The 13,067-nt window shown below is 34.0% G+C and overlaps 1 protein-coding gene across 1 annotated transcript; it reads left to right on the forward strand.

Annotated features, from left to right (window-relative positions):
* Positions 1-2,066: 2,066 nt before the first annotated feature.
* Positions 2,067-3,038, forward strand: Or4p7 (olfactory receptor family 4 subfamily P member 7). Its single transcript, NM_001000338.1, has one exon. The coding sequence runs from the start codon at positions 2,067-2,069 to the stop codon at positions 3,036-3,038; it is 972 nt and encodes a 323-aa protein (NP_001000338.1).
* The last annotated feature ends 10,029 nt before the right edge of the window (positions 3,039-13,067 follow it).

Below are 13,067 nucleotides of genomic sequence, written 5' to 3' on the forward strand. Positions count from 1 at the left end.
ATGAGGTAAAGTAGTTATATATAGTGATTTTGAAAATATATAATATTGTTATGTCGGTCATACATTATTTTGTAAGTTGTGAGAATTCTGATAAAATGTAACAGATCTACACAGGAAGTGACAAGACCCCCAAGTACCCCAGTACAGTTGCAAGAAAAATCACTGAAAGCTTTCACATTCAAACTATCTCTGATCTGAAGATTTCTAACTCTGTGGCATGAAGACAGTGTCTCTGGATTGCAGTCACTATGCTAGGGCAGAAATAAAGTAAGAAGCCTGTACTTCTGGAGGAAAAGCTTTGCTGTAACTTAAGGAATAGAAAAGTTAAGCATCAGTGGTAAAGAGAAAAACTGACAGAGACTGTCTTTGTAAACATACTCTCTGATCTGTTAGAGAAAGGCAATCAGTAGTTCCAGTTTCAGATCCCTGATTGCAAATGAAAGAAACAGGGGCAAAGTTGAGTTGATCTCTGAAAATCAGTTTGCAACTCCTTGACTTACTTGTATGCAGAATTACATAAAAGGGATGTTTTCTATTTAAATTCAATAAATCATGAAAAATATAGGCAGAATAAACACATGAAGTTCAGTATTGTATGAAGTGGTGATAAAATGGTTTGTATATGTTATATAGTTTTTAACAAACACAGAAATGTGCAAAATAGTGATCATATTTATCCCCTGCTAATCCCTCTTACTTCCTCCCAAACCTGTGGAAACTCTTCTTCTCAAACAGTCTTCCTCCTTTTTTCATGTCTTCTTTGTAACTCGCTGAGTTTAAAAACTGGCAATATACTTACAAACACATATTATTTTAAGGGATGAATAAAATGAAATACAAAATAAATTCAAGTAATTCAGGATCATTGGTTATACTTTGATTTATCTACTATATGAGATTTGTGTAAAGTAAAAATTAAATGTATGGTGTCTTAATAAATTCAAATGAGTTCAAGTATACAATTATTCTTTTGAAATTAGCTGCATAACAAATATATTCAGAACAAGAATCTTGTGATCTTAACTTTTAAAGAATTGAGTTCTTCAGAATTTTGCTTTTTTTTCCTGTTTACTTTCTGTTATTGTTCTGATTAAACACACTGTAGATATAGACTGTATTTTTAACTATACTGAAATGGAAGTTAATTTTATACTCACCAGCACTGCTACTATATTCAAACAGTATAAAATGTTTTAAAGAGTTCTTCTTAACATGTTAGATGTAGGCGCAGAGTTGATTTTTTTTAAATTCTAAAATGATTTTTTCACGAGTTAATATTTAATATGTGAGTTGGGAAATATATTCTTTATATACATGTTAATACAAAGCTTTTCATAAATATAAGTTGAAATTTGTGAGATTAAAAACAGTTTTCAGTAAGAATTGAAATTTTATCTAGCTAGCTATTGATTTCAAATACAAAAGCTTATCTTCCACATACATTTGCACAGAGGATGTGTGTTTCAACATATTTCAAATGAGGCAGTGCTCAAATATTATTACTTCACATATTTAGAATTATTTTCTCGGGGGTTGGGGATTTAGCTCAGTGGTAGAGTGCTTGCCTAGGAAGCGCAAGGCCCTGGGTTCGGTCCCCAGCTCCGAAAAAAAGAACAAAAAATAAAATAAAAAAAAATAAAAACAATTTAATAGAATTATTTTCTCACTCATTCATTTCTCCATCTCTAAAATAAACAGCAAAAAGTAAACTGGATTCTGATCCTTTATGAGTATCTATTTTGTAGTTCTTTGGTGATTTCTTGTACATTTTTATTGGATAATGCATGACTATTGAATGATTACACAAGTATAATAATTATCCTAGAACATTAATATTCATCTCAAGAAGTAAGAATATTTAGCTGAAATTTGTATTTTTACGGAGTTATAAAAATTCTCTTGGAAATCTTTTTTAAATAAAAATGTAATACTAAATTTCTTAAAACCCTGTACATTTTTAATCTAATCCTCTCTCATAAAGGGGACAATATTTAGCACTGTGATGAACATATTTCTCACTTGTTTATAATTTATCTAATTTCAGATAGATACAGATACTGTGAATCATGGACTATAGGACTAATATCACAGAATTTCTTCTCCTAGGATTTTCTCAGACAAAAGAAATACAAATTATCTGCTTTGTATTATTTTTACTTTGTTACATTGCAATTTTATTTGGGAACCTACTTATCATTATTTCTGTTACATGTAGTCACCTTCTCAACCAGCCTATGTATTTCTTTCTGAGTTACCTTGCACTTTCTGACTTGTGCTACACCTCCACTGTGACACCGAACCTGATTAAAAACTTAGTAGCAACAAGAAAGTCAATTTCCTACAATGGTTGCATGACACAGCTCTTCACTATGCACTTCTTTGGGGGCATTGAGGTCTTTATTCTCACAGGAATGGCCTATGACCGCTATGTGGCCATCTGCAAGCCCCTGCACTACACCATCATCATGAACAGGCAGAAGTGTGATGCTGTAATTGTTGCTTCCTGCGCTGGGGGATTTCTGCATTCCTTCGGTCAGTTTCTCCTGGCAGTGTTCTTACCCTACTGTGGACCCAATGTAATAGATCACTATTTCTGTGATGTGTACCCTCTGCTCAAACTGGCTTGTACTGACACCAGAAAAATTGGTTTCTTGGTCATTGCTAACTCCGGCTTGATGGGCTTAGTGACTTTCTTGGTCTTGTTGATATCATATGCTGTGATCTTATACACTGTTAGGTCTTACTCTACAGAAAATCGTCGCAAAGCTCTTTCCACTTGCAGTTCACACGTCACCGTGGTAGTCCTTTTCTTTGCTCCTCTACTGTTTATTTACATTCGACCAGCAACTACATTACCAGAAGACAAAGTATTTGCTCTCTTTTATACTATCATCGCTCCCATGCTCAACCCCCTCATTTATACACTCAGAAACAAGGAGATGAAGAATGCCATCAAGAGACTATGTTACCATATAACAGGAAGTGAAGGAAGCAGGATGAATGGCTTCACTGTTTTCCACCATCACACAGTTTCTTGAAGGTGTTTATAATTTAGATAAGAAAAAGGCAAATGTCCTGTTAATGTGCCTTATACCTAGTGATATGTATATGGGTCTCAATTAGAATATATGTTACTGTTCACTATATTAAACCAGACATTTTATTTTATTCATTTTATTTTATTTTATTGATTTTTTCTCCATTTTTATTAACTTGAGTATTTCTTATTTACATTTCAATTGTTATTCCCTTTCCCGGTTTCCTGGCCAACATTTCCCTAACCCTTCCCCCTCCCCTTCTATATGGGTGTTCCCCTCCCCATCCTCCTCCCATTACCGCCCCCCCCCCAACAATCATGTTCACTGGGAGTTCAGTCTTGGCAGGACCAACATATAACAAAGACACATGCTCCACTATGTTCATAGCAGCCTTATTTATAATAGCCAGAAGCTGGAAAGAACCCAGATGCCCTTCAACAGAGGAATGGATACAGAAAATGTTGTACATCTACACAATGGACTATTAGCTATCAAAAACGATGACTTTATGAAAATCATAGGGAAATGGATGGATCTGGAAAATATCATCCTGAATGAGGTAACCCAAAAACATACATGGTATGCACTAATTGATAAGTGGATATTAGTCCAAATGCTTGAATTACCCTAGATGCACAGAACACATGAAACTCAAGAAGGATGACCAAAATGCGAATGCTTCACTACTTCTTTAAAAGGGGAACAAGAATACCCTTGGGAGGGAATAAGGATGCAAAGTTTAGAACAGAGGCAGAAGGAACACCCATTCAGAACCTGCCCCACATGTGGCCCATATACAGCCACCAAACTAGATAAATAGATGAAGCAAAGAAGTGCAGGCTGACAGGAACCTGATGTAGATCTCTCCTGAGAGACACAGCCAGAATATGCCAAATACATAGGCGAATGCCAGCAGCAAACCACTAAACCAGACATTTTAACTGTAGTGTTGGTATTCTAATTTTATACTGTTGTTAATGTCTACATTGCTTGTACTAAATTGCTCCTTTGGTTTTACAATTAATTATGCTTGACTGAAAGTCATTCACGGCAATGTGATACTCAAGTGAACACAGAGGGAACATATAGTACCTTGTGCTGTATGACTATTTTTAGTAAATTCAATCCAGATCTGACTTCCAAAAATAATCAAAGACAACTCTTATCTATATCTGCATCAGGGAATATCTAAAAGATATACTTTCTAGGTGACTCTAGCTGTTTTTTCCAAGCCAGAAAATTCTGTTTCATAGTAGTCCTCGGCGTCCTCTGGCTTCTACAAAATTTCCACAATCCCCTCTTCTTTGGTGTTTCCTGTGCCATGTAAGGCCTCACTGTGTTATAACTGTTTAATTTAAAGACTAATATTCCACACTTACTCATTGATATTTGGCCCACTATGTGTTTCTGTAATACTCATTTACAGAAAATTAAACTTTCTTAATGAGGGCTGCAATAGGTTTATTTTTTATTTAATAGTTTAGAATCCACAAAATTAGTAATAATTTAATGTACCATTAAACTAACACAATAAAAAATATATGTAAAGCTAAGAAATGTGATATTTGAAATATAAATTAAAATATCCAATAAAAAAGAGAAATGTCTGAGATCAACCAATACTTAATTCTGATTCAAGAGCTGTTCAAAGGAAACACACACACACAAAAACTGAAATAAAATGAAATGGATAGTAAATCAAACAACATCCAACATAATGCTGAATAAAGCAGAAATTTCTAAGAGCTATCTGTATGATGGAGAAGAGTATAGAGAAAAGAACATGGGCTAGCTTTCTCAGAAGAAACATAGGATAGATAGAACTGGAAGAACAATATCAACTAACCAGACTCCTGCCCCAGAGTTCTCAGAGACTAAACCACCAACCAAAGATTATACATAAAAGCATTCAGGCCTCCAGATACATATGTAGCAGAGGATACCTTTATCCTCCATTAAAGAGAGGGCGGCCCTTGGTCCTGTGGAGACATGATGTCCTAGTACAGGGGTATACTAAACCAGTGAGGTGGGGAGTAGGTGAGTGGGTAGAGGAGTACCCTCATAGAGGCAAATGTGACAACAAACAGAGGGTTTGAGCTGGAGGGAGTTGCGGAAGAGTAACTGGGAAGGGAGATAGCATTTGAAATATGAGGGAATAAGGTAATTAATAAAACAAAATAAAACAACACAACAACAACAAAAAAAAAATCCATGAGCTACCTCACTGTAAAGAGAAATGTGGGATAGCTCCCTTTAAACAGAGAAACATGGGATAGCCCTCCAAAGCAGTTGAAAGGGTCCCACAAGTCATAGAGAAATGGAAAAATAATTTCCTCAAACATTTAACCTTGTTTACCTTCATGTAATTTCTACATCTACGCTGAAACCCCTAAGCATTGAATGAGCAGGAAACATACACAGAAATGTTCTATACAGTTGGCAGAGTCTCTGCATAAAATACCCACAAATTCTTGAATTTGTGAGTGTATGTGTCCATGTGTATACATGTTTTTTATGGAAATAAAATCTTAGAAGATATCGAATATTATTTTAAAGTAGAATATGTCTAAGCAAATGCATGAAGTACAGATCTAAACAGGGATTTTTTGTTGTTTTTTAATTAATTTTATTTTTATTGGAAATTATGTATATTTGCATTTCAAATGTCTTCACCCTTTCCTCCTCTCCCATGTCCCCTCCTCTTCCTCCTCCTTCTGTGAAGATGCTCCTACTCCCACCCTGGGATTGTCAAAAGAGGGAACTAAAATGGTGAAGGAGAAGCACTTACAGTATGTTCAAGATCCTTAGTTATCAGGGAAATGTGAATAAAACTACTTTGTGAGTTCATTTTATAACGCTTAGCATGGCACAATTCTTTGCATATGTATTATGTTTCTGTCTATGTATTTTATGGTGTATGTGTGTCTATGTGTATGCGTGTATGCGTGTATGTGTGTGTGTGTGTGTGTGTGTGTGTGTGTGTGTGTGTGTGTGTGTGTGTTTAGGTGTTTCTTGTACATTTTCTTTGGCTCATTTTCTTCTATTGTTAGTCCTATTCTGATTTTGAAAATTTTAAATTATTTTTAGATTTTAAGTCACATCATTAGCCCCCTCCCAGAACACCCTCCCACAGTTCTTCACCTCATTTCTCCTCTCCTCTGTCTCCAAGACAATGTCTTTACACCAACCCCTCCCCAACCAGGCCTCCTCTTATTTTTTCACCTTTAGATGTCTCCATTTTCTAAAAAGAGAAAATGTGGATTTGGATGGAAGATAAGGAGGAGTGGATCACAGAGAAAGTGTGTTATGGGAAACCATAATCTGAATATATTGCATTAAACATTTATTTTCAATTAAATAAAAATAAAAGATGATTAATTTAAGTATATAAAAATAAATAAGCAAGCACTATGACATTGCTTTGAGTCAATAAAATATAAAGAGAAAAATATTTTAGAATTAAGCAAATTTTTTACTTATTAACAAACTTTCACTCTTTTTCTTTTCTTCCTACATTCTTTTATTCCAGTATCTTTGACCTGGGGGTCTGGGGGTTCTGGGAGCTTCCCTATAGATCCTAAGGCATAAAATGTTTTTAAGCTATATTATCTCACAGTACTGTGGTTCTCTTCAGTCATATTTCATTCCTAGGCACTGTCCACCTTTATCCTGGTATGTTAATTTTGAAGCTCTCTTGAGAATATTTTAGGTCACATCCATTGCCTTAGGAGGTCAGTTAAAACCATGTTCTTGCATCTTGAACTGTCTTTCTCTATCTCTGCATTCATAATACTTGGATAAGTGATCATTGTACACTGGGATGGTTAAGGCCTCAAAGACTAGGTATGATTATTACTACATATTAAGACAGTGATTATCAAGTTTCCTAATGCTGTGACCCTTTAATAAAGTTCCACCTGTTGTGATGAATCACCCAAACATAAATTTATTTTTGTTGCTACTTCATACATATAACTTTGCTCTGTAAATATCAAATATACAGAATATCTAATATGTAACACCTTTTTACTAGTTCTGATTGCAACCTAAAAGATGAAAACCACTGTATTATGGTAATGAAGTTGGGGAGCTGGCTGAGTAGGTAAGACCACTTGCTATGCAGGACCTGATTTTAATTCTCAGCCTTCAAGTAAAAAGTCAGCCATGACTGCACATGCCTATAACATCCACCCCACCCCCACCTCTATTAAGGTGAAAAGACCAATGAATTTTGAGAGATCAGTGGCCATGAAGCTTATCAAATTGAATGACTGTGGTTCTTTGAGAATTTTAATTTCAAGAGAATATGAAAAGAAGAATTAAGGACAAACCTGAATTTACTGGTATAACATTTGGATGTTCTTACCAGGACCCATCAATGCCAGCATGTAATTTTTAGGCACCAAAACACCATATACACACCATATACAAAAAAACATATACACACAAACAAAGACCATGATAAAATTCTGAACAAGTCGTATAATTAGTCTCCTCTGTAAAGAAACTGGTATAGAAGTTCTGTCCCTCAAGCAGACTTCTTATACCACTACTTACTTTTGAAATTTAAATGTGGCATTAGAAGACTTGGCCACTAATACTGCTTCAATTCTGAATGGGTTAAAAATCCGCTGGGCTATGCAGGAAAAATTGTCCTATATAACCAGTTGCTCTTTGACTACTTTCTTTAAGCCAAAGAGAAGAAAGCATAATAAGAAACAAAACTTGCTGCATCTAGAGCAGAAGTAACAATTGATTGTAGGGTACAATCAATAGGCATGCAAATATATCTAGAACTATTGATAGATGATATTAGGTCATCTGTATGGGTACTTTTATTTACCCGACGTAATTGTCATCTCAGAGGTTTACTGCCCTCATTTCTAACCTCGGTTTTTCCCTGGAAGCTTCTAGACTCTATACAATCTTATCTAAGCCTAGAATGTTTTCAGCCTGTGAAATTTGGATGAATAAGTTCACTCCTTTCTACTCCATTCTTAACTGGCTGGCTGACTCAACTCAGCTGTTCTGGACTGAAATCCTTCCCAAGCTTGCTGATTCAATCTGGCCTTTCTCGTCTTCTCCTGAATTACTCTGCTTTACCTGATACTACCTTTGGCAACCTATTCTAATCTTTTGATCCTTCGCATTCTCTAGATTGTTCTGTCTTCACTTGTATCCAACTTGTTCTCTCTGCAACCTGTCTCTGTACAAATGGCTCAGTAAAACTGCCCTCTTCTTTTCTCTCTCAGAACTCCCTTATGTAAGTAGCCTCTTTTTTCTCTCTGTTCTCCTGAGAGTTGGGTATATACTATTCTGACAAATCTTTCTCCTATTTGTCATTTTGTGTGCCACTCAATATGACATTACACTCAAAATGGATGCTTTTGTCTACAAATTAATTTTACCTTCATTGTTTGTGGTTAAAGTTTTGTGCTAAGGGTGTATCATTATTCCAGCCTGAGGAATTAAAAGTGTATGCTAAAGCTGAGCCACGCCACAGCTAGAAACAGATTTTTCAGTACATAACAAAATCTGTTTCACAGTGTGATTCAATACCCTGCAACAGTTATCAATATGGAGATGATGAATTGATTATAGATAGATGATAGTAGGATAGATAAATAGATACTAGATAGATAATTATATATATGTACATTATATATATATGAATGTAATTCATAATGAATAGAAGAGCACTCAAATTTGAAAGAAAACAAAGAGGGATAAATGGAAAATTTGGTAGGAATAAAAGGAAGAAAGAAATATTGTAGTTGTTTTATAATCTCAATTCCTTAAGTGAAAATTATCTGAGAACAGACATATGATAAGAAATGGAAAATTTGGTAGGAATAAAAGGAAGAAAGAAATATTGTAGTTGTTTTATAATTTCAATTCCTTTAGTGAAAATTATCTGAGAACAGACATATGATAAGAAATAAAGAACTGATCACAGCACCATCTGGTTTACCACAAAATTAGCTATACCTTCAAGAACTAGCTTTCTGTTTTTTCTAGGATCTTTTTAGTGAAGAGTTATTGATGGATAAAGAATTCTTGTGTAGGTAAAATCTATTTTTTAAGAGTTAAGCTCTTGGTAGGTTGAACAGACTCAATTGGATAGTCACTTAGACAGAAATATAAAGACAGCACAAATTGGAATCTATAAGATAATGAATTAAGTAAAGAAAATAACACAAAAATGAGGTATGTAGGAAGAAGGTAAGAGTATATGTAAGAATAGATAAGAATAGTTAAAGGTGAACATGATCAAAATATAGTGAAGTTCTTAAAGATTTACAATTATTATAATGATACTTTAATGTGAAACATATTAAAGATTTTGGTAAGCTCAGACAGCTCTAATAATGTGTTTTGACTTGTACACAAGGAGAAAAACACGGAATATTTAAAGTATTCAGACTTCTTTGGCATCAGAGACACAGGCATCTATCATTTCAATGAAATGAGAGAAGATTTCAACAGTATTTAGTCTGTGAATTAATGCGTAGACAAAAATACAGAACTACAGAGAAAGTGGAGATATAGATAATGTGGCACAGGCAAATTATCAAACTGAACTATGTAATTCAAAGGTAATTTTCACCTCTAGAATTACCTTTATTCCCCTCATCTTTGCAAGTTTATTCTTTTCTAAAGATCTCTGTAAACTTAATGGTTTATATAATTTCCCCATACAATAACAAGTGTATTTTACCTGTTGAAAGTATTCCTTTAATGCAATTTGTGAGTGATTGGGGTCAGAGAAATGAATAATTAATTCATTATTTAGGATTCAGATTATGCAGGAAGCAGAGTGTAGAATTTTACTCTTAGCCCTATTTCACTGTTACAACATTGATTACAAAATACACTGTGTGTAAATTAAAAATATATAATGTTTACTTTTCTCTTACTGGACAACAAATTTGTTTCTTGTATTTGACTAACTGAATTTTCACAGAAGATAAATTAGAAGAGATGGTATCCGACCAAGGAAATACTTGTTTGCCTGTGAAGACTATATTCTCCCATAATTGGAAATATCCTCTTGCAATGGATTTTGCTGGACTGACATTTGTTCAGCAAATCTCATGCAACAATTTATTCATGTTAAACATCTGACTTATCAATAATAAAATATTATTTAATATAACTTCTGAAATTAATGTATTTATAACTATATGTGTCAAAGAAATGAAATGTCAGGTTCTGGTTACATTGCCCACTCATAATCCTCTTGCCGCAGCCTGTAATCATGGGATTAAAGTACTGAATCACCATACCCTCCTGTAAATACTTTCTGATTTCTCCTTGTTTACATTAATGTACTAAGAAGAGTAGTTGTGAAGGATATTTGGCACATATTTTTTTCAGTTTAAAACCAGCTTTATTTGGAACAAGCAACATACAAATCATTTATCTGTAAAATAATAGCATATATTCTCTAACTCACAAATGTTTCACAGAAATCAAAATCCTTTCTAAGAAAATGTGACAGTAAGCCAAGATATTACTAATATTTAGCCTAAGCTTTAACTCAAGAGCTGAGAATGATGATTTGAGAATTTGTCTTTTATACATCAGTTGCAGACCTTAATTGTGCAGATGAATAATCTGGTTATGATAAACCAAGTTTTCACCTTACAGGACAAAATGCTATCAACAGAAGTTAATGGGGAAGAAAAAGTTGGTCCCCCGAACAGGGGAAAATAACTTTCTAAATAAAGAGTAGTTCTTATAACATTCCCCAGTACAAATGGAATAGAACTTAGACTTAAAGCCTGACTACACTTTGAAAGAGTCAACAAACTCTAACAGGAATATTGTTGAGCCGACTATCTTATACTCTTCACCCAATCAAAATCATGGCTAACCCATTATCTGTGCCATTTTGTTTTGCTTTTGCCATTTTTTACTTCTTTTCATTCAAAGTCACTTCCCATCTTGGACCAGATTCTTTCCTCTACCATACTGTAAAAATACTAGCATTTTGCTACTAGAGAATAAAGAGGAATTTGCATGGTATTGAAAAAAGACTGAGGAAGATAATTCTAAAAGAATATAGAAATCTTTATGTAGCATAAAACATCTGTATATGTACACCATTTGTCATGTATATGTATTATGACAACCGTATGTATTAATAAACCTTCAAAAGGTAAGCACCTTTAATAAGGTAGTAATGCCTATTTTGTGTAGTTTACTACTTCTGGACTCTCCTTTACATATGGTGACTGAGACAGAAACTAGAGCATAACTTACAGAAAAATATGAACTGGTTACCGACCTCACAGTAAAATGGTCATGTATACCACTGATTAGGGAAAGAACTGGAGAAACAAACTTTTAACTACTGGCCCCAAATGCCACCCACCATCCACTTAAGTTCCTTAGCAGTCAAATTTTAATACAAAAATATCATCAAGCTGAAAATGAAGAACATTTATAGTAACTTAAAAAACTGACAATATTTCAATACTACACATGGCTTGAAGTTTTAAAGTTCTTTGCTGGTACTTAACTTCAGTTGATAAACAATGTAACTACTGATATCAATAAAATCCTGCCTTTAGCTTATTCATATTTTCAAAACCGATATTACGTCACAAAACTTTAAAGAATAAATCACTTTCTGCTGATAGAGCCTATAAGATGAATACTAAAACTATATAGCCATAATATTTCAGGGAAGCAAACTTTTTAAGACAGTGCATGACCAATGAAGAAAAATTTACATTATTTAATCATGTCCAGTAATTGTGGCTTCATAGAAGGAATTTGGTAGCGTTCCTAGTGTTTCTATTTGGTGGAATAGTTCGGACAGTATTGGTATGAGGTCTTCTATGAAGGTCTGATAGAATTCTGCACTGAACCCATCTAGTCCTGCACTCTTTTTGGTTGGGAGTCTTTTAAGACCTGCTTCTATTTCTTTAGGAGTTATGAGGTTGTTTAGATGGTTTATTTGATGCTGAGTCAACTTTGGTAGCTCGTATTTCTGTAGAAAACTATCCATTTCCTCCAGTTTTCCAGTTTTGTTGAATATAGGTTTTTATAGTAGGATCTGATGATTTTTTAAATTTCCTTAGATTCTGTTGTTCTGTCTCCCTTTTCATTTCTGATTTTGTTAAGTTGGATATACTCTCTGTCCCCTCTGTCTAGTCTGGGTGAGGGTTTATCTATCTTGTTGATTTTCTCAAAGAAACAGTTCCTTGTTTTGTTGTTTCTTTGTATAGTCATTTTTGTTTCTATTTGGTTGATTCCAGCACTTAGTTTGATTATTTCCTGTCTTCTACTCCTCTTGGGCTTATAGCTTCTTTTTCTCTAGACCTTTTAGGTGCTCTCAAGCTGCTGATGTATGTTCTCTCCTGTTTCTTCTTACAGGTACTCTGAGCTATGAGTTGTCCTTGTTTCACTGATTTCATGGTATCCCATAAGTTTGAGTATGGTGGGCCTTCTTTTTATTAAATTCTAAAAAAGTCTTTAATTTCTGTCTTTATTTCATCCAAGACCAAGTTATCATTGATTAGAGCATTGTTAAACTTCCATGTATATGTGCACTTTCTGTCATTTTTTGTTGTTGTTGTTGTTATTGAACACCAGCTTTAGTCTTTCGTGATCTGATAGGATAGAGGGGATTATTTCTATCTTCCTGTACCTGTTGATGCCTGTTTTTGTGATTGATTATATGGTTAATTTAATAGAACATAGCATGAGGTGCTGAGAAAACGTTGTATCCTTTTATTATAGGATTAAATATAATATAACTATCTGTTAAATCCATTTGGTTCATAACTTCTATTATTTTTTCTATGTCTCTGTTTAATTTCTGTTTCCATGATCTGTCCATTGATGAGAGTGGGATTTTGAAATCTCATACTATTATTATGTAGGTGCAGTGTGTGATTTGAGCTTTAGTAAGTTTTTTTTTAAATAAATATAGGTTCCTTTGTATTTGGAGCATAGGTATTTATGATTGAGAGTTCATACTGATGAGTTTTTTTTTTTTTTGATGAATATGAAGTGTCC

This window comes from Rattus norvegicus, chromosome 3 (assembly GCF_036323735.1).
Source record: "Rattus norvegicus strain BN/NHsdMcwi chromosome 3, GRCr8, whole genome shotgun sequence".
NCBI lineage: Eukaryota > Metazoa > Chordata > Mammalia > Rodentia > Muridae > Rattus > Rattus norvegicus.